The sequence below is a fragment of the Poeciliopsis prolifica genome, unplaced genomic scaffold, assembly GCF_027474105.1.
Source record: "Poeciliopsis prolifica strain line A6 unplaced genomic scaffold, Auburn_PproV2 SCAFFOLD085, whole genome shotgun sequence".
In the NCBI taxonomy this organism is placed as follows: Eukaryota; Metazoa; Chordata; class Actinopteri; order Cyprinodontiformes; family Poeciliidae; genus Poeciliopsis; species Poeciliopsis prolifica.
The window spans coordinates 387,476-410,524 of NW_026562460.1; the positions used below are offsets into that span (position 1 = coordinate 387,476).

General features: G+C 39.8%; 1 protein-coding gene across 1 annotated transcript in view; it reads left to right on the forward strand.

Annotated features, from left to right (window-relative positions):
- The window catches only part of cntnap5a (contactin associated protein family member 5a), a 199,469-nt gene that overhangs the window by 80,481 nt on the left and 95,939 nt on the right, over positions 1–23,049 (forward strand). The window contains exons 7-8 of the mRNA XM_055022388.1: positions 1,287–1,430; positions 16,776–17,043. Of these exons, the coding sequence (XP_054878363.1) occupies positions 1,287–1,430; positions 16,776–17,043 (412 nt within the window). The remainder of the gene's footprint in view (positions 1–1,286; positions 1,431–16,775; positions 17,044–23,049) is intronic.

Consider the following 23,049-nt stretch of genomic DNA (forward strand, 5'->3'; position numbering starts at 1 on the left):
TGAAGAGAACACCTCTCCAATGTGCTTGATGCCATCGAATGTGAGCAAGTCTGTTACAGCGACGATCTGGAGTCAGGTTAAGACCCCGATGAGAACGACGAGTATGCAGTTGAGCTTCCCTGAGACTTCCCTGAGACAGCTGCTGAAACCAATTGTTTCAGCAGCTGTCTGAGTGGCTTGTCTCAGATGAGCTTGGAGGTGAACCTGCAGGATGTGGAGGTCCTGGGCTGGTGTGGTTACACGTGGTCTGTGGTTGTGAGGCCGGTTGGATGTACTGCCATATTCTCTGAAACGCCTTTGGAGACGGCTTATGGTGGACAAATGAACATTTAATGCACAAGCAACAGATCTGGTTGACATTCCTGCTGTCAGCATGCCAATTGCACGCTCCCTCAATGCTTGCGGAATCTGTGGCATTTTGCTGTGTGACAAACCTGCACATGTCAGAATGGCCTTCTATTGTGGGCAGTATAAGGTACACCTTTGCACTAATCATGATATCAGATCAGCATCTTGATGTGGCACACCTATGAGGTGGGATGGATTATCTCAGCAAAGCAGAAGTGCTTACTATCAAACATTTAGACAGATCTGTGGACAACATTTGAAAGACATGGCAATATTGTTTATCTGGAATGAATTTTAGATGTTTGAGTCCATCTCATGAAAAATGAGAGCAAAAACAAAAGTGTTGCGTTTATATTTTTGTACAGTGTATTTTGGTGATTTTACAAGTCTGACAAATTATCAAAGTTTTTTTATTGAACACATTTCTTTTTTCAAAAAGTTGACAATTTTTCTGGTTGACCTGAACTGATCTGCTCCCAGTCTGCTGCTCACACAAATAAATTCCACTGTGGAAAAAGGAGCATGGCACTGGCAGGACAAACAGAGGGGTTTCTTTCACCGCTCTAGCTCAGAGATGTGGGATCATACCCAATGTGTGAAAGTATGTATTCTGTCTGTGGCTTGACTCGGCTGATGCACACTGAACCATAAAATCAGGTTCAGAGCAGCTGTACACAGCACACCTTTAGATGCTGTGGTGAGAGGTGATGTTTTCTCACATCACCTCTCACTTGGTGAATAACTGGCTCAGTTGTTAAAGCACAACCTGTTAAGAATGTGTGTGTTCAGCATTCAAGTTACACTCATGTCACCTGAACATCACACACATTGTGGAGCAGAAAGAGTTTCATTTCAGCTAATTTTTGTTCTAAAAGTGGTGCATGTGAGCAGGTTAGTTTGTTCTTGTGCATAATCAATCTGCTGTTCTCCATCCTCAGCTGAGCTTTGGAGGCATTCCTCTGCCTGGGAAACCTGGCACCTTCCTCAGGAAGAACTTCCATGGCTGCATAGAGAACCTCTACTATAACGGGATCAACATCATAGACCTGGCTAAGAGACGCAAGCCACAGATACACAGTGTGGTGAGCTACACTTTAGTTTTCTTATGTGTTACACCATCATAAATAATGATCAAATCCTCTCTTTGAAGAGTTCCCCCTTTTTGAAGTCTTGTAGATCTGTAGCTAAAATCAGACCAATTTATGGAGCTGTTTTTGACTGTGTTGGTGATCAGATATCACTCTCTAGGTAAGTTCTTTATAAATAATGTTTTTAAGCTCACTGTCAATTTTATCTCTGTTGCTTCTCTTCAAAGAACTCATAAATGCCTTTAAAAAGTCAGAAATATAAAATATCACTTTGCCATGTAAAGCTTATCTCGCAGCACAGTTTTCAAGGATGGTAAACTGATGGTATGATATGAGAGAGAGAAAACAAGACAGAGAAATAGAGAGGGAGAGCGAATGAGCTCATGTGTAGGCGAGAGGCAGAGTGGGCGATTTTACTGGAGGAGAAAAAAAAAATTCTGTTAACGATTTATTTTGGTAATCATATATGGCTCTCCAGTATAATTCCACAGGATGTTGTTTCACGGCCACAGAACAGAGACAGTTCTGAAAGAGCATTGAGAGATGAACCCAAAGAGATGTGAATATTTACATGTACTAGCAAAAGATAATAATGATTATTATGTTTAGTTCAAACCCTCACTTGGTGTGGGAGATATGAAAAGAAATATAAGGAAATTATCACCTCAAAACTGAATCCTGTGTTTGGAGTCACATAGGATACAGTGTGACTCCACTGTATCCTGTGTTCAAATTAATGCACACTGTAATCTAATTCAATTCAGTTTTTTTATATCACATTGAATTACAATACATGTCATCTCAAGGCACCTGGTAATAACAAAAGTTAAATCAAAAGATTCTTACAGCGACACACATTTCAGCTGATCCTAATTATCAAACAAGTCAAGTTCAGCTTAATGATTTCAACATTTTCTATCGAGGGAAACCCAACAGGTTGACTTACTACATGCATCAACAGTGGAGAAGTATTTGTTTATTGACTTTGTACCAAATCCTCATCCTGAGTATGCATGCTTCGACACCACAAAGGAAACTTTGTTTTCAACAGGAAGAAACCACCAACAGAACCAGAACCAGAACCTGGTTCGGTGTGAATGGCCGTCTGTTTGACAAATCAGGGCATACACAAAGAGAAACGCAGAAGCATTGAAGCATTGATCCCTAGAAATGTTCTCATCGCAACATCCTTGCACATAAAGTGATTTCTACTCATGAAGCTTCAGAACACACAGAAGAGTAGGAAAGTCTCCTTTCTGTTTGCTTGAACTTAGTAGCCTTTTAACACTCCCAATAACTTTTGTTTACTGTAGCAGGTTGAAAGTTTTTGACTTGTCTTGCCTCAGTAGACTCACATCAATGTTTCATGTTAACTTAACCACATATTTGTAACGGATCTGAGAGCTGGAAATAAATCAAGTTAATTAATCATCTTAAAATTGAACTTTAGAGTAAAGGGGGTGATGACATGTGTGAAGAAAACCAGGGCCGTGCACATTCAGGGGCCCCCAGAAATGGTTTAATGGTAACACAGACCATAGATCTAAATCTGCAGCATTCATTTATAGAGAATGACAATGTTATTAAATTTTCCTTAATGGATTCAGCTGAGAAAAATTAATAGTACATTTAGGATTTAATTAGGAAGTTTACTTTGTAAATGTTTAAATAATCATCTTGATAGTTTGATTGTTGTGTTACCATGGCTACAATATGGTGTATTCTTTGTGTTTGAATTGGGTTTGTTCACAAATACATCACAGCAAATAACCAATAACAGTGATTGATATTAAACTCGGCCAATAAACCTGGTCTCCCTCTCGTATATTCACCTTATCAACATTTAATAGTAGGACAGGAGGGTTCTGTCGAAGGCCCCATATTACCTTGGGCCAGCCCTGCATTCACCTGTGATCTACCTGGAATCCCCTGGTTGCCCTATGTCAGCCCGCCGATACTTTGGGGACATTTTGATTCATTTAATTGTAGCATGTTTGGCTTTATGCTGCGGTTCTAATTGCTGCAGTATTTTCTCTGATGTTTATTTTGTGACCTCTAAATGCTCTGGACCGAATCTCCCTTTAACACTTGAGGTTCTGCAATAACTTCTATTTACAGCCGTTCACCTCCAGCCCAGATCCCGTCAGCAGCTGCTTTAACCTACCTGGTAGTAACGTTAAGGAGAAGCAGAGCCAACAGTCACCAGGTGGTACCAGGTGTTACCGGGGCTTTGAGGTGTGTCACGACTCGAGGTGACAGTCGATACCGTGTCTTAATCAGGATATCTGATATAAATTAGACATTCTTTCTATCTGTTGGTGGGACCGACCCAGACTGCCTGTAGAACTGGGCTTTTAGCAGAATTACGGTAAAGTCAGAGGTTTTCTCTGCAGCCGAAGCATTTCTGTGTTTAGGGGCAAGGAGGGTTTTTTTTTCCCGCTATTGCGAGGATAATTATGAAAATATAAACAGAAAAAGTTTTTCTAATGTCAACATCAGACCTATGTTTTTATTCACAAACCAGTGTATAAAAAATATTTTTGTTAGAGGCTCAGATTTCCCCCCACCCCTCCTCCTCACCCTGGTATCTGAACAACATGGAGGAAGAGAAACTGAGAGTCATTATTAGACTGAAGGCAGCCAGAGTAGTTTATTTTGCTAAAATGAAGCCGAGGCGCAAATTCAAACTGGAAGACTCTTCTCATCCAACCGGTGCGGCATGCTCATCACTGTTGATTAATCAACGCTGGTCCAAGATGCGACATGTCCAATCACCGCCCAAGTCCCAGCTGATAAGGACCATCATCCATGGCGTCTTCAGTTTCCAGCAGAGCTCAACCCATCTCCACCCCTTCACCTCCACTCGCTCAGCTCCACCACCCATGTCGGGTCCCGGGGGGATAACGTTCCTCTCACCATGCGGAATGCTCATCCGAGCCCATTGCAAAGTTTGCGATAATTGGTATTCTTGGCTGGGGCTCGAGCGCCAAAGACTCTAATTTGTATTTCAATAAACTCTTCTAATGGTTTCCTTTTTCTCCGTCTGAGTCTTTCCAGATTTAATTATCATATTTAGCTAAATATTATTGCTGAGGCCAAAAGCAGGTCTCCTGACATTTAGATAAAACAATTTTAAAAAATGTAAAAAAAAAAATTTGAAAAAGAAAAAAAACTCAAAAAGGGCACTAGGGGCATCTAGGATAAAAGGGGCAGGAGCTCGAATCCGTTTCACCCCCCCCCCCTCCCTCTGCACGTGCCTGAAGAAAACTATAGAATATGGTAGGTGGGTCATGCTGTGGGTTTCAGTTGCAGCTTGTGACACAGGTAACATTTTACTACATAAGATGACAATAGACTTACTGCAGGTTAGGAGCAAACATGACAGAAACACAAATCTAGAGTAAGGCAAGTTGAACCTCTTAATGTTGTACCATTCGATAGACAATCCAAAGTAATTTAGAGGCCAGTAAAAAAATGTTATAAATGTATCTATTTTCTATGATGGAGCCAGTAAGTATTTAACAGGTTATGTGATCCATTTTTCTGGTGCTGGTCAGAACTCTGGCAGCAGCACAGACTACATCAGCAGTGCTTCATAAAAGTCCTTCAGTCAATGAATGGAAAAAAATAAATTAAAAAAGGAGAAACCTTAGAGGAATAATCAAGAGAGACCGCAATAAACTCACAGATTTACAAGCTGAAAAAAATCTTGCTTTAATGAACTACATTTGATACTCGAATGCCACTGAACATATTCCTAGTATTAAAGTTTTAAATACACTTTTGCTCACACTCTTAACTCTACGTTGCGCCTAAAGAATGGTTTGTAAACAGATATTAAAATGCAGTTGGAGACAAAAAAGTAATAATAATAATAAAATGGTTTTATATCTGATGGACCTAAGAATCAACATGACAGTTTAATGTCTCAAACATCAATAATTCTTTAGACGGCATGAATCCTCCCACAGTTTCTGCTGCAGTAAATGTGCACTATTTATGATACACATTCCTGAGTGTTTCTGAAGAACGCTGTCAGTAAGGAGTTTAACAGTCTCACTAAATCATAACTACCAGCACAAGCTACCATCTTCTGATGAAACACATTACCAACGCTGATTAAAGCAATGTCTGCATTTAAACAGATGAAGGAACAAAAGTGAAATTCTTTTAGGTCATTCTGAAACAGCTGCATCATTATAGAAATGATACACCTGTATAGAATGAAAATATGGATTTATAGCATTTTTTTAAGGCCATTACAGGGGGACAGCTTAATATGACTCCTCTCTTTTTTTCACGGTATGCCTCTTTTGAGACTGGAAACTGCAGAAAATAAATTATTAGTCCATGAACGAGTATCAGGGTCTCCCAGTGGCATACATCAAACTAATTATTAAACCTTCAGTTTTAGTATCCCTGCATTCCATTGATCCAATCTGTGTTATGAACAGAGTTAGTTGGAATAATTTATGCAGATTTGAACATCTTACTAGTTAGCAAAGCTACAGTTTAAAAATCCTCCAATCAGCGAATAGTGATTGTCACTGCTGATCTCTATAGTTTTGAAAAACTTTGACCTGGCAATGCTTATTTTGATAATCAATATCGGAGCAGCAGCTAAAACATTTGTTTCTAACCTTACTACCATGGTTCTGAACCACAATGCTTATAAAAAATATTCACTTTGGTTGTTTTACAATTTTATTGTACAATTTTATTGCACAGCCAAGATACTGCGCAGGACCTGCCTCTGGTACAGGACCCGAGCTCAGAGGATAAGAAGCACCCGCGGTGGGTGAGAAGGGAATTTATATATATATATATATATATATATATATATATATATATATATATATATATATATATATATATATATATATATATATATATATATAATGTAATTTATATACACTGCTCAAAAAAATGAAGGGAAGACTCCAATAACACATCCTAGATCTGAATGAATGAAATAAATATAAAAATAATTTCCACCTATTGTCTATTCCATTTGCACAACAGCAGGTGATATTGATTGTCAATCAGTTTGATTTCTAAGTGGACAGTTTGATTTCACAGAAATTTGATTTACTTGAAGTTATATAAGTTATATATATCTCACCCACCGCGGGTGGTTCTTATCCTCTGAGTTCGGGTCCTCTACCAGAGGCCTGAGACCTTGAGGGTCCTGCGCAGTATCTTGGCTGTGCAATAAAATTGTACAATAAAATTGTAAAACAACCAAAGTGAATATTTTCATAGGCATTGTGGGTCAGAACCAATCTTTCAATTTTGACTAATTTCTTCTGACTGCAGATATGCATGTTGGTGGAATTGATAATTATAGGTTTTATGTCTGAACATGTTATTCACTTTTATAAAAAAATTCCCTTCTCACCCACCGCGGGTGGTTCTTATCCTCTGAGCTCGGGTCCTCTACCAGAGGCCTGGGAGCTTGAGGGTCCTGTAGTATCTTGGCTGTGCCAAGGACTGCACATTTCTGGACTGAGATGTCTGATGTTGTTCCTGGGATCTGTTGTAGCCATTGCTCCAGTTTGGGGGTTACTGCCCCGAGGGCCCCGATGACCACAGGGACCACTGTGGTCTTCACTTTCCAGGCCCTCTCCAGTTCTTCCCTGAGGCCCTGGTATTTCTCCAGTTTCTCATGTTCCTTTTTCCTGATGTTGCAATCACTTGGTTTTGCTATATCTACCACAACAGCTTTCCTCTGTTGTTTATTCACTACGACAATGTCTGGTTGGTTCGCCCTTACCATTTTGTCTGTCTGGATCTGGAAGTCCCACAGGATCTTAGCTCTGGTGTTCTCCACCACCTTTAGGGGTGTTTCCCACTTTGATCTCGGGGTTTCCAGTCCATATTCTGCACAGATGTTTCTGTACACTACCACTTGGTTATGTCGTTCCATGGACGCTTTTCCTGCCAGTATCTTGCACCCTGCTGTTATGTGCTGGACTGTCTCAGGGGCCTCCTTGCACAACCTGGGTCTTGTCTGGTGTGGTAGATCTGGGCCTCTATTGCTCTGGTGTTTAGGGCCTGTTCCTGGGCGGCCAGGATGAGGGCCTCTGTGTTGTCCTTGAGTCCAGCTTTTTCCAGCCATTGGTAGGATTTACTGATATCAGCCACTTGGGTTATTTGCTGGTGGTACATCCCATGTAGGGGCTTGTCCTCCCATGATGGTATCTCTGGCACCTCAACCTCCGTTCCCTGTTGTCTGAGACATTCACTGAGCACATTGTCTGTTGAGGCTTTGTCCCTGATGTATTTATGGATCTTAGTTCTTTCGTCCTGGACAGTGGTTCTCACACTCACTAGTCCTCTGCCTCCTTCCTTGCGGCTCATGTACAATCTCAGGGTCCTGGATTTGGGGTGGAACCCTCCCTGCATGGTTAGTAGTTTTATGGTCTTAATATCTGTGGGTTTTATCTCCTCCTTTGGCCAGCTAATTATTCCAGCAGGGTGACTTATTACTGGCAAGGCATAGCTGTTTATTGCACGGATTTTGTTCTTGCCATTGAGCTGGCTTTTCAGGACTTGCCTTATTCGTTGGAGGTATTTAGCTGTGGCTCCTTTTCTTGTGACCTCATCGAGGTTGCCATTTGCTTGTGGTATACCTATGTACTTGTAGCTGTCCTCTATGTCTGCTATTGTTCCTTGTCGGAGTGAGACTCCTTCTGTGCGGAGGACCTTCCCCCTCTTTGTGACCAGCCGACCACACTTCTCTAGTCTGAATTACATCCCATTGTCCGTGCTGTAGATCCTGGTGGTGTGGACCATAATGTCATAAAACCAAAAAGGTACGTGTGTTGGGTTTTGCAGTCTCTGGCAACTGTGTAAACCTGCTATTTACTGGTTGTGGAGAGGCAGGTTATTGTATGCCCTTCAGTTAACCATTCAGGGTGAGTACCACTTTGTAGCAGTTGGGTATTGGTCTTTTCATTGCACCCTTGTGGAGCTCTGATATTTGGCTCACTTCCCTCCTTGTTATCTTGTTTTTCACCATGTAACCCTTTTGGTTGCTTATCGCCAAGCATCTCAAGGATTGTTGATGCTGAGTTTTATATCAACTCATTGATATACATGATTGCTCTCAATGCTGCATTCACATTTTCAATGAGACTTTCTGTTGTAATTGGAAGTCTGGTTATCATTTGGGTCATGATTCTCTCTCTCAGGTCAGCAGCTGTCTCATTTATCGGGGCCGCATATGTAGTTAAGTCCCCACAGTTCTGACATCCAGGTTCCTCCTTTTTGCTGTAGCATTTGTGTTGTACCTCATCAATCTCAACTTGTGACAGCAATTGTCATTTGCGGATCTTGGAACACTGAGCTACTAGTTGTTTAGCATTTAGTGTTGACTGGGGATGTCAAAGTAACCGTTCTTTCCCAAGTCTTTGCATGTAACCTCTCTGATTAGGGTTACTTGAACCAACAGATCCAAGTTTTCACCTCTCGCCCATTTCCGTCTTGTTCCAGTAGCCCATTTGTCATCAAGGTGCTCTGGTTCCTCAGCACCTGACGCAGACCTTGTTTGGCCGGGCGACGTCTGAGCCGGCATGTTACGCATCTTAGTATCTCTCATGGTATGAGGTAGGGTGAAAGACTGATGACTTCTGTATTGAGCTATCCAGTCAGTATATGACCGCATTCACATTGATGCCTTATGTGGGTCCTGGGCTGTATTGTCTCGTTGAGCCTCTGGACTCTTCATTGTGCCTTCAGGAAGACTGAATCAATAGATTTTTTTTCCAAACTCAAAGTCTTTGGAGTGAGACCTGTTTTTCCAATCATTTCAAAATATCCTTTTGTGTGTCCAGACACTACATCACTACATCACTCATAGCATGGAGACCTCAGCTTGGGTCTCCGTTACTTAGACATATATGCATAACCTGTATTCAGACACTACAGGATGAATAGTACTTAAATCAGGAAATGTGATTAATTTTTTAACAAGTATCTCTGCTGTTCATTCAAATTGAGACAAAAAAGCAGAGTAAGCACATACAAGGAATACATGTGACAAAATCATGATGAACAATACTTACAAGTAGCCAGGAAAACTCAAAGAGGAGGAACGACCAGTAACCGGGTACGTAGGGGCCCGGAATGTGGAAGAGGACGTGGCCGTAAAGCCAACTAGTAGACCTCTTAAATACTAAATGGTCTAGGGTTTCGCCATTAAAAATACTCAAGTAAGTCGGGCTAACAAATGATGAAACGGAAGTAGTGTACAAAAATATTTATGCATTATTTTACAAACTTAAAAATATACTTTATTATTCTAATTCTAAAACCTGATAGAGCACAAAACACAGGACAGAAGCAATCTGAGATTCAAACAAAAATAACTGCAACCCAAGTTAATAATCATGCAAATTAACACGGACAATAAGTTGTCTGTTGACCATAATAATTTGACTGCCGAAGGAGGAACAGCTTATCCTGCTCTCTCTCGTCCTTACTGATAACTCTGCTTGTGAATTATTTTTTAATTTTAAGGCGACAGTTTTTATAGTTATATTTACATTATTGACATCTTAACTGGATTTTTCCAAACCTAAGGACTGGGGGATTTTCTTACTTTTATTTTCACCTTACTTTTCTTTACCTCCAAGTTAAACCAGGGCAAAATGCCTCTGGCTGACCCCAAGGACATGAGCAGTATTTTACAACGACTTCAGTTTATAGAAATGAAGATTAAACTACTGGAGGTGAACTTTGAGATCAACGCTACTTGTGGAAATGAAACAACTCTTCCTCAAATCAACGGAGAGGTCGTGCGCCCTGCACCGAGCAGCTCACCCTGGAACGCTCTGGGTGCCAAGCCAAACGGGAGTCTCGCACTGCGGATCCGATGAGACGATTATCAGGGAGAACCCCGCACCTGGACGAATCAGCGTGGCCGGCTCTGAGCCGAAACCCACCTTCAACTTCAACACCTGCTCCGCCAAAGAAAGACAAACAAGCAGCTGCAACTAAAACGCCTCCACCGACCCCGCTCCCATGGACAAAGCAACCAGCAAGAGCCTCAAAACATTCTGACTCTGTGGGAATCCCACTGAAAAACAGATTTTCTGCACTCCAGCCTGAGCCTCTGAGTGAAACTTCGCCTTCAAACATCAACAGTGAGGCAAGACCAACACATCAATCCCCCAAAGCTCCAAAGGACAAAGCGACCACCAGGAAAACTAAAGGTAACCCAAAAATGCTTATTGTTGGAGATGAGGCAGTAAAGGGAATCAGTGACGTTTGCAATCCAAGGAAAACAAGAGTGATGTATTTTCCTGGTGACACTGTATCTGATTTAACCAACAAACTGCTCTCTCTAACCACTGATCAGCCAGATATTGAGACTTTAGTTGTGCATGTTGGAGCCAACGATCTGGCAAAGCAAAAGTCTGAGATTCTAAAAAAGGACTTTAACATTCTTCTGGACACTATGGGAAAACTGAGAATGAAGTTATTTCTCAGTGGTCCAATTCCATCACCTCAATGGGGAGACGAAAAACACTCCAGGCTGCACGATCAACAAATGGCTGATTAAAACCTGCTCTACCAGCTCAGTGACCTTCATCGATAACCTCTGGATCTATTGGCAGCGCTTTCACCTTTTTGGAAGAGGAGGACGCAATCTTAATAAACATGGGATAAAGCTACTCACTGCAAACCTTTTTTATTTTATCAACAAGGACAGCAACAGGATCATCGCGTCAGAAGAACAGGCTCAAGGATGTCTGACCAGGATGGAACGCTCCCCGGATCAGGAGCACAATATTCCAAAACAAGCTGATAAATCGACTGGAGATGGAGCGACTGCTTCCCTCGCTCCTTCCCCCCTCCCTCTCTGCTCCTCCAAGCATTCACAGGATTCAATGGATACCAATGAAGAAATGTCTTCCGGACCAGAGTTTCTTAAATTTACAGATGGAATGAATCAACAGGTTCGCCTCGGCACGTCTCTCCTTAGTACTCACGTTACAGACCTCACTACATTTAAGCAACCTGCCCCTGACCTCCCAGGGATCCATCACTCTGCGTTTCTGAGGTCTGAGGCCGGGGACCAGATATTATCTTTACACCCGTCTTCCTCCAGAATGCATCTGGCCCCCTGGAAATGCAGAACAGGACATTACCTGTCCGGATCACTACAAGAAAATTTACAAAAAATAGAAATATGAAATACAGCGGTCCTAATTCAAACCTCAGAGTGATCCCCTGCCTAAAGGAACCTCAGACTGAAAATCTTTTGGCCTCCAAGCCACTTAAAGTAGCTCTTTTAAATATCAGATCACTCTGTGCTAAAGCTCTGTTAATTAATGATTTCATCACTGAGTATAATGTTGATGTTATGTTTCTGACAGAAACATGGTTGAATGACGATAATGACCAAATTGTACTCATTGAATCAGCGCCTCCTGACTACAATTTTTTAAGTGAGAATAGAAAACATAAAAAAGGAGGAGGCGTGGCTTCTATATTTAAAAATACCATAAACTGTAGTAAAATCTCTTTCGGTCATTTCACATCTTTTGAGTATCTTGGAATTCAGGTTAAAGGCTTCAAACGAACTTTGACACTAACTTTATACAAAACTCCAGCATATGTGGAAAATTTCTTTACTGACTTGAATGATCTTCTTTCTCTCATATGCATTGATTATGATTGTTTAATAATTGTTGGTGATTTTAACATTCATGTGGACAAACCCGAAAACAGAGGAGCAAAAAAGCTCTCTGATATTTTAGAAAATTTTGGTTTAACACAACATGTTAAACAGGCAACACACACTCAAGGACACACACTGGACCTGGTTATCAGTAAGGGTGTGAATATTTCCAATGTCTCTGTAACTGATGTCGCCCTGTCGGATCACTTTGCTGTTATCTTTGAAGGTTCTTTATTCTTTGACCCACTTGGACAAACAGCTACTGTCACAAAACGTTCTTTCACAGAAAACACAGCAGAAACATTTAATCAAATCTATTCTTCCTCCTCACCCTTAAGCTGTAATGATGTAGATCAGTTGTTAGATGATTTTCAGTCTAAAGTTTCATATATCATTGATTTCATTGCCCCAATTAAAGTAAAGGTTTTGACTGAAGAAATCTCCATGGAGAAATGCACAAATAGTTCGGTCTGCAAGACAAGTCTGCGCAGGGGCAGAACGACAATGGCGTAAAACTCAACTTCATGTTCATCACGACATCTACAAAGAAAAACTACGTAACTATCACTTAACACTAAAACATGGAAGTTTTAGTGACATCTTTGCAGATGTCATAAACAAAAACATCAATAATGCTCGAACTTTATTTGCAACAGTTGACAGGCTCACAAACCCTCCTATGACGCTACCACCTGAACTCCAATCTAATGATGCCTGTAATAAGTTTTCTGATTTCTTTTCAGACAAAATCCAAAAAATCAGAGGATTAATCTGCACATCAACTTCAAAGCCAGAACCATTGCTGTACCAAAACAAAACAAATACAGAAAAAATGACCCATTTTCAACTACTTAATTATAAAACTCTAGAAGAAATTATAAGTCAATTAAGTTCAAGCTCCTGCTGTCTGGATGTCCTACCCACACATTTCTTTAAGAAAGTCCTGCCTGTTATTGCTATTGATCTGATCCAAATCGTAAACTCATCGCTTACATCAGGTGTTTTCCCCCAGGCTTTGAAAACAGCAGTCATCAAACCACTGTTAAAAAAGAACAATTTGGACAAATCACTATTGCAGAATTACAGGCCAATCTCAAACCTCCCATTCATCAGCAAAGTTATTGAAAAAACTGTGTGTAAACAATTAAATAGTTTCCTCATGATGACCAACTGCTTTGACACTTTCCAGTCTGGTTTTCGTGCTCACCACAGCACGGAGACTGCCCTCGTAAAAGTATTCAATGATATCCATATAAATACGGACTGTGGCAGAACCACGGTGCTGGTTCTGTTGATCTCAGTGCAGCTTTTGACACTGTCGACCATGACATATTACTGAATCGACTTGAAAGTTGGGTCGGACTCTCTGGTTCGGTGCTCGACTGGTTTGAATCCTACATAAAGAACAGTGATTTCTTTGTTTCAATTGGAAACTTCTCATCAAAGAGGTCAAAGGTCACATGTGGGGTACCCCAAGGTTCAATCCTAGGACCCCTCTTATTTAATATTTATATTCTCCCACTAGCTCAGGTCATAACAGGAAATAATATTAGCTACCACAACTATGCGGATGACACACAGCTCTACATTACGATGTCACCAGGTGACTCTAAACCCATCCAATCACTGAATAAATGCTTATAGCAGATAAATGTGTGGATGTGCCAAAACTTTCTCCAACTGAACAAAAATAAAACTGAAGTCATTATTTTTGGACCTAAAGAGGAACGATCTAGAGTCAATGCACAGCTTCAGTTATTACAACTAAAACCTAGCGATCAGGCCCGAAACCTGGGAGTAGTGATGGACTCGGACTTGAACCTCCAGAGCCACATAAAGACAGTAACAAAATCGGCTTCTATCACCTGAAGAACATCTCCAGGATTAGAGGACTAATGTCTCAGCCAGATCTAGAGAAACTCATTCATGCGTTTGTCTTTAGTCGCATTGATTATTGCAACAGCATCTTCACAGGCCTGTCCAACAAATCAATCAAACAGCTGCAACTGATCCAGAATGCTGCTGCTCGCGTTCTCACTAGAACCAGGAAGATAGATCACATAACACCAGTTTTAAAGTCCCTCCACTGGCTCCCTGTAGCTCAAAGAATAGATTTTAAAATACTGTTGTTAGTTTACAAATCACTGAACGGTTTAGCACCACAATACATCAAAGATCTGCTGTTGTTGTATCAACCTTCCAGACCTCTCAGGTCTTCTGGTTCTGGTCTGCTCTGCATCCCCAGAACCAGAACCAAGAGAGGAGAAGCAGCTTTCAGCATCTATGCACCAAAACTTTGGAACAAACTTCCAGAAAACTGTAAAACAGGGGAAACCCTGACTTCCTTCAAATCTCAAGTAAAAACGCACCTGTTTAGAGTTGCATTTGTGGATATGTATGTAATTTTTTTTTTTTTTTTTTTTTTTTTTTTTCCTGTTGTGGGCAACGGGGCCCGGCGAATACCCGTGGTTAAACGGACAGCGGAGTCCGGCGATAACAGGCGCTTAAATTCCGTGTCAAAGGGAAGGGGGAAGAAAGGGAAAAAAAAAAAAAAAAAAAAAAAAAAAAAAAACCCTTGGTATTTTATTCTATGTTGCATGCCTTTGTGTTAGGTAAAATGAAAAACTAGTACCTTAATCCCCACACAGAACACATTCAGATGCTGCAGTAAACTGCTGAAATTCTCCCTACAGTACAATTAGAAATCACATAAGAAAACTAGTAGGAACAATAAAAGCGATCTGACATTTCACAGGACCAGCAACATGTGACATCAAAAATCCATTTACCTTATCCATAATCTAAATCGTGGACCGAAAAGCATGGCGCCAGCCAACTGTGCACAACAATGGACCTGACACACACTTAACTTGGCGTTCACACCCGGTGCCTATATACGCTAATGAGTCCGGCTAACCAGAAGTGACAACATGTTGCAATCAAGAGCCTGAAACGGGTGGGAATTTACAACTTCATATAGACAAGTTCAAACTGGAGGAATATCCATTCATTGTCTGTTCACCATTGTCCCAAGTGGGGTCTGGAGTTGCTCGTGCCTATCTCCAGCTGCCAGTCTGTCGCAGGGCAACACAGAAACAAACAGGACAAACATCCATGCACACACACACTCACACCTAGGGAGAATTTGAAAAGACCAATTAGCCTAACAGTCATGTTTTTGGACTGTGGGAGGAAGCTGGAGTACCCGGAGAGAACCCATGCATGCACAGGGGGAAAATGTGCAGAAAGACCCTGGGCCGGGAATCAAACCCAGGACCTTCTTGCTGCAAGGCAATAGTGCTACCAACTGCGCCACTGTGCAGCCCTAACTAGAGGAACAGTGAGGAATAAAAGGAAAAAAAGGTGTGAACGCTGGAACAAATGACATGGGCTAATTAGCTAAAGGGCTGCAAGTGGGTGAAAGAGAGCGGCAGCAGAGTGCCAGGTAGAGAAAACCGGGGAAATTAATCTGGCAAGGAATAATTAGGGATAAACAAAAGGAAAAAATGAATCAAGACTGATTTAATCAAAGATCAGAAGCAAACACAGAAACAACCGAAACTACTGACACAAACAGTTCAATTGTTGGCCTGGTGGTGGCACTATTTTCAGATTCTGATAGGTATTTGCTGTTGTTTTCACATTTTCCTTTCTTTTGAAGATTTGTGATTATCCAGACACTGAATAAAGACTGTCAGAGGCACAAATGGAGAATAAACAATCATTACAGCCATTGTGATTTTCCGGCTAATCTGTGATTAAGTCTGAGTGCATTTTTGAGAGTCTCCTCCCACACCAATCAGACGGGTCAGTCAAAGAGCTACAAGCCACATCTCAAATGAGACACCCACAGCCTTTAACTGTTGCATTAAAGGCCTTTGCTGACTAGAGAAGCAGAGGTGGAGGAGACGGGAATGATGGAAGCTGTAATGGAATTTCAATGGGACCATTTCCCCGGGGCTGATGGGAGGGAATCACATTGAGAGTGGGAGAGTTGTGATTGCTGTGTGCTGCCCTGCGGGGTTGTAGGACTGATAGGAGTCTGACCTCAACAGTCATGACTGGTTGGGTTTTGACTGCAGCCCGACACACAATTAAGATTATATGTATAGTGGGATTGGATGAAAAGCTGCAACCCAGAGACATGTTTTTGATTTCACAAGTGGACGATTCAGTATCTACGTCAGGATGGTACTGAATGAAAAGTATCAACCTCATCTGCATTCACATTTTGGCACTATGCTGATGATTGTCTAATATTGTTAGACATTAGGGTAATGTTATGCACAACTCTGAATGTTTTTTTAAAACAATGTTTTATTTATGGATTCATGCTTTGAAAATCTGGGTCAAAACAACCACTGTCTGCATATTCATTCACATATTTTATTAGGAGTAACTTTGGTTTCAGTCTTGTCTAGAAATGTCAAATAATCCATATAATTATCTCAGTTCCCATTTGTTGTTATTTTCATATCTATATCTCGTATTGTGGTAGCCATTTTCTGTAATTATGTTAAACTAACCATAGTAAGTGGACCTGAAAAAGATGTTGCCTATAATTAATAAAAGGTCATGACATTTGCAGCTTTTGTCCTCGGCTGACACATTACTAAAGATGCATGTAAATCTTCTTTTTGTTTTTTCTGCAGGGCAACGTGACCTTCTCATGTTCGCCGCCCCAGCTGGTGGCCTGCACCTTCCTGAGCTCCAGCAGCAGCTTCCTGTCGCTCCCGTCTGCTGCTCCCCCCACGGGGGAATTCACTGTTCGCTTCCAGTTCAGGACCTGGAACCCCGACGGGTTTCTACTCTCAGTGCAGCTAAACCCCAGCCCACAGAAACTAGAGCTGCAGATCAGCAACAGCTGGCTTCATTTGACCCTCCACAGCACAGGACGACAGAGATCAGAGGTTTCTGCTGGTGAGTGTGAACAACAGTCCCTCTCTAAATGTCACCTGGTCCTCTGTCGTACAGTTTTAGAAATGTGTTCATAATTGCTGAGAAAAACTCTAATTAAATCTGCTTTAGAAGTGTGGGTAGTTAGATTTTTGAAACATGTCTCTCAGGACTTAAAGGAAAACCTCCCTGAACAACTAATAAAGAAAACATATTAAAATTCAGTAATATTTGATGTGCATTGAAAGTTGAAGTTATTTGGGTATTTTATTTGTTGAGATTTCTGTTGAAAAAGAAAAGATCCAGTGGGATTATTGTTTAGAGTGAAATGATGCATTGATGACTCACTTTTATGATAACCAGTCTGTGATATAATGTCCTATGGCGTCCGTTTTAAACACATTAACAAGGAGATGTGGCTTTCTGTATGAATTTATCACTTGGAAGGAATCTGGAAACACTCTGGATGCTGCTTCAGTTCATTTGAGCCTCTCAGACCTGCTCTCTGCTCTCGCAATGTCCCACTGTAGCCTTTCTATCTGGCTGAACATACAGAATCAATGTATGTAACACATTGATTCTGTATGTTTTTATTTATTCTCTAGTAGAGTTGCTGTTTGTCTTTGGCACGATTGGACCAAGGTGTAAATTTGCCTAAAATATTGTACTTAAATTCATCCTGGATTCAGTGGTTTTACATAGTAGCTTTTAGTTCACCCAAAGCTCAAATAATCAGAATTGCTTGATTTTTGGTAGATTTCTGTCCAAAGCTCTTTGTTCCACATGTCATAACATTCAGGTTCTGCTGTCATGTGCCTTTGAAGACAAAAAACGTTCTGTCTTCTGACAATCCAAACCAAGCCATACTTTTTTATCATTCTGTCAGAAACTTGCACTTTTAAAATGCTAACTGAGATCTGTAGTGTCTGACTGAACTGTTTGATTATCCAAGGATCTGATCTTGACATGAATGTGATGAAATTAATTTTTCAGTTATAAAAATAATCTAATGCAAAAAAGTGGAAGGCTCCAGCTTTTGTTGGTTTGTTAGCACATCCATAAACAGCCCCTTCTTTGGTGCATTTTGTTTAAAGCTTACATTTTATTTAAGAGCTTAAAACATTTTTTTTTTTGGTTTAAGCCATTTATTTTGAGGGAATTCTTAGGGAATAATTCTGTCCCTCAGATTTTTCTTTTAATCTGAGGGACATATGTTTGTAGGCATAAACAAGTATTCTATAATCCCTTTGTTTTCAGTTGGAGTCAAAGTTACCATCTTAAGAAACCGGCAAATTTTCCCTTTAAATCTAGTTTTATGTAATAGTTGCATTAGCTTTTGTTGAAATGATCTGTCTGTTTCCTGAATTATACTTCATATAGCAGAAATTTAAAGATGACAACATGCAAAATCCACTTTGTCTTACCCCTTAAATAGTTTTTTTTACACTTTGCGTGCCGATGAGTGCAAGTACTGTACTTTAAATTATTCTCTCCTAGTGTAGATTTTTTTATATTTTTGGGGATTATATTTTTCAGTCTGTTCATTCGCCTATAATGTTTTCTTGTCTATGATGTCACACAATTGCTATGGAATTGCTAAACAAGGTTGTAACTTCCAGCTAAACAGTTTTGTGAAGCCATCATTTTACTTCTCACAGAAATTTTGTGATCTAAGTTAAGCTATGCCAAGTAGACAAGTCAAAATACTTGATTCTGGCATGTATTAATGCGCACATTTTCTTTCATTGTTCCCCCAACATCATAGTCTCTTCGAAGTGCCTGGTTAAATTTTTGTTTTCAATAGAAATATATCCACTTCAGAGTGAAAATTCTCCTGTGTTTGTGTGAAGCTTCAACAACTTCCACCAGTATTGAGAGGGATTTTCTGAAAAATTTCCACTGAGGGTCAGTTCTCTTTATTGAAGCCAGGTACACAGAAAAGTTGCAAGCTGCTAATGACACTAAAATGACAGCAAACTTAATTTAGACATAAATGTTTTGTGTTTATTATGAGGTCCTGGCCATTGGGTTTGATAGTAACATTGAGCCTTCTGCTTTTGATAGCGCTCTATGCTAGCTTTTAGTTCCTTCCTTTAGGATATAACTGTGTTTTTTTTTATATAATTATTTGGCTTTGTTTGTGAACACATGATCCAAATGCATTCAATGATGTTCTTGATGCCCGTTAAGTATATCGAGGCTTTGTTTACTTCTTTCATATGTAGTAGCATTAATATTTTAATAGATACCTAACATTCATGAAGATGCTAAACTATAGTTAAACTCGATGTTATAGGAGTTTAGCTGCTATGACATATGAGTTAAACTGTCTACTATATTTAGAGAGTGTAAATGCACTAATAACACCATTATGATGCATGCATTGAATGTGTGGTTCTGCATGCTGGTTGTCTTCAATCAGACTCTTGCTCTGACATAGACAAGTCCTCTGTTGTTGACGTGTTTAATCAACTTTGTAATAAAACAGTTTCTCTGCTAGTAAATAATTGTATTGCTGTTGTCAAACTACAAAAATGGGTGAACTGGATGGAGTGCAAGGTTCTGTTACCTGGACCTGTGATGCGAAGTGAAATGTCTCATTACCATTTAAAAAGACAGCAACAAAACAAGTTGCTGCGAAATACCTCAGAACAGATAAACAAGGCTCTGTGGAAATACAATAACCACAAATTCAAACTATAGCTCTGCACTTATACTTTATAAAGACCATGAGGTAATTATTTACCTCATGGTAAAAACATATATGTTACCTCATGGTAAAAACATATATGTTACTTATTTTAATTAAAAATTACTGACTTAGTATGAGTTGTGGGTGAAAGTACAGTATTACAGGTTACATTTGTGGTTCCCAGTCTTGCTGAAATAAACTGTGAATCTACTAAACTAATGGTAATTTAACACAAGCACACATTGTTAATGAAAGTAATATGCAAATATTGATTCAATAATGTTTGCATCACCTTAATTTATCGCTGAGCCTGATTTGTTTTACAACTCCATGCAGAGTTAAATGGATTTAATTCATTAGTTTCATAAATATATTTATTTTAAATTTTTTTCATGAAAAGTCTAAATCAGGAAAACAACTAAACTGAAGCTTCATAATGAATGCAATAAAACAACCAGTGCTGCATGTATTTTTGAACATCTGTTGTTACTGTAGATTGAATCTTGTTTGCCTGCATGAGATGGTGATAATATGCAAAGCGAAGCGTTTGTAGCTTCCAGATGAATGTGTGGCTGAGATGCTGGGGAAGGCTGGAGCGTGCTGTCTCTTTGCTTTCCATGCTCATTATGAACCGAAGAGGTAACTATATCATAAAATGAAGAGGAACTAATGAGCCTTTCACGTAGCCAAATGCTGGCTTTCACATTAACCGAGGCGTGTAGAAAAATAGTGCTGTTTTTTTAACTGGTGCGTTTGAATGAGAATGAGAGTGTTTGTTGTGGCTGCTGCAGCCTGACTCATGCATTCCAGTTCAACTATTTTCTTTTGTATACAGCTTGTTGAACATATTATTCAACCTGTAGTATACAATAAGATCCAACAATACTTTGTTAATCTCAAAGGGAAATTAAATTCTATTGTAATTCATATTATCCAGCATGGTCCTCTCTGGTCAACAGTCCATCACAGGGTAACATGGAGACACACAGATAAAAAAAGGCCAATAACCTAAAAGTCATGGTTTAGAATGTTACCAGAGTACCTAGAGAAAACCAAAGCAGGCAAAAGGAGACCATAAACTCCATGAAGGAAGACCCTAGGATGAGATTAGGGCAGGGCAGCCCTAAAATTATCATTAATCCATCATTAATCCACCCCTGGGCCCTGCTGCAGTATTCATGGTTACAAAGTCTGACTTAAAATCAGAATATGATACTATTGGTAACTGACATCTTATATGTGCAGATTTGGTCTGGAAACACTTTCGGGACTCCCAGAATGAGCAGGAAAAAAAATAGGCTCTTTATATTACTAAAATATTTGGAGATGCTTGTTTTTCAAAATGCAGCCAAATTTTAACAATCCAGATGCTTAATTTGAAACTGCATTTTAAGAATGAAATGAGGGGAAAGAGAAAATCTATTAGAGATCATTTTTGACAAAATTAGGACAAGGTTGAACTTTTCTTCAAATTCTCTACATGATCTGCTGAACAGTTATAGAAGCTTCTTTGTTTTTCTCTACAAATGTTTTATATCAATGTGAATTATGAAGTTAGATGTTTTGTGATAGTTGGCCAAAATGTGTTAGTGTTTGTTGGTTAGGTGACTCCTGGTCAAGATTTTTTGTCCCAAAAATGTTTTAAGAAATTATAAGAAAACATTTTGAGTAAAATTTTTTGCAATAAAAATCACACACACACACCCCCTCACGCACGCGCACACACACACACACACACACACACACGCACGCACACAAACACACACACACACATAAACATATATACATGTTTGTATATATGTCTATATATATATGGTATATGCAGTGACCTCGAGGAGGTTTTTCAGATGTGCTGCAATCCGGCCATATGTTGAAGCATAGAGAATATGGCATGAAGTGGAGGTATGAAATAGCTAATGTGAACTCACGTTTAGGTAAAATATATATCTTAAAATGCTTGGAGAAAGTAATTTATTGTATACATCTGACTTACTTACAGTATATAGTGGAAATATTGAGATTCATTCTCAAGTCTTGAGCTCAAAATGCAGCTTCAATCGGTTCCAATCCCAGCTGTGAGGAGTGCATGCACATTCACATGTACATGTTATTATCACAATAAAGTCATTTTTTACTGGTGCTTGACTCTGAGCTTCAATTTACTGGAGCAGACGAGGAGAGACAGCCTGATTCACAATCCGGAGACAATATAGTGCACTAGGAAATTTCACCTGGGGTCCATTATCATCTCTGCCCTCAAAGATTCAACAAAAGAAAAGCTTTTCTTACAATTACAAGAAAAAACATGCCATCCAATCTTCTGTCTGGGACCTCATGGTGCAGATAACATAGATAAGTGGGATCGTTTCAGGTAGTCTGACTTTCTGTAGGTCCCAGGCTGCCAGGAAATCTAGATTGAGAGGACACGCACGGCAGAGGAGCGGCAGCTTTTTTCTATCACTTACCTGAAGCTGCATGAGATTAGCTTCCTGCACTGGGACACATCCACCTTGAAGCTGCAACAACATCAGGTCCCAGAGTTTGATAATTAGTTAAAGTTTGACTACAAATGAATTCAGAAAAGCTAATCTGATATAGGTTCAATATAAACTGCTTCGCTCGGAATTTGTCAATTATTTTTATTGGGACTCCTTAAGTAGATTCTTGGAGGTCACAGCTGAAATGATTATTGAGCCAAAGCTGTGATATCATCTTGGTTACAAATTCATTACCATATCAAACACACATACAGAAATCCCCTGAATCAGAATCAACCTGACTGAGTGAGAGCGTGCTGCACAGACTTGGGGGGTAAATTCCTTAATTACAGCAGGATATTGACGATATGCTGCTGTGAGAAACGTGCAGGACTTTCAGCAGCTGGAAGTCTTCTCTGCATGATAAATGTCCTGAAACATAACCTAACTGAGCTTTGCAACAGAAAAAACTGGACTCACATTCAGTCCTGCAGAGCTTAAATGCTCAGTAAAAATGAACAGACTGTCTGCTCAATAAAATTCAAAGATAAAATGTATAACAACTTCTAGTTCTTGAAGTCAATTATATAATTTTAGAAGTCACTTTTAAAATTATTGAAATTCTAGTTCGATCTGGTCTATGAAGCTGTGATATTTAGTCCTGAAAAAATGTTTTTTTCTTTTTTTCTTTCAGGTTCTGCTAGAGCTTAGAAAACAGAGATGTGAAAAATGTAATTCTAATCCTTTTCCCCACCTTTCCTTTGGATTCATGACTAAACAGCAATATCTGTCAAGATCATTAAACTGAGCCCCAGGGCTCACAGTGATCTTACATTTCATGTATGTTCCTTTCTAAAATTA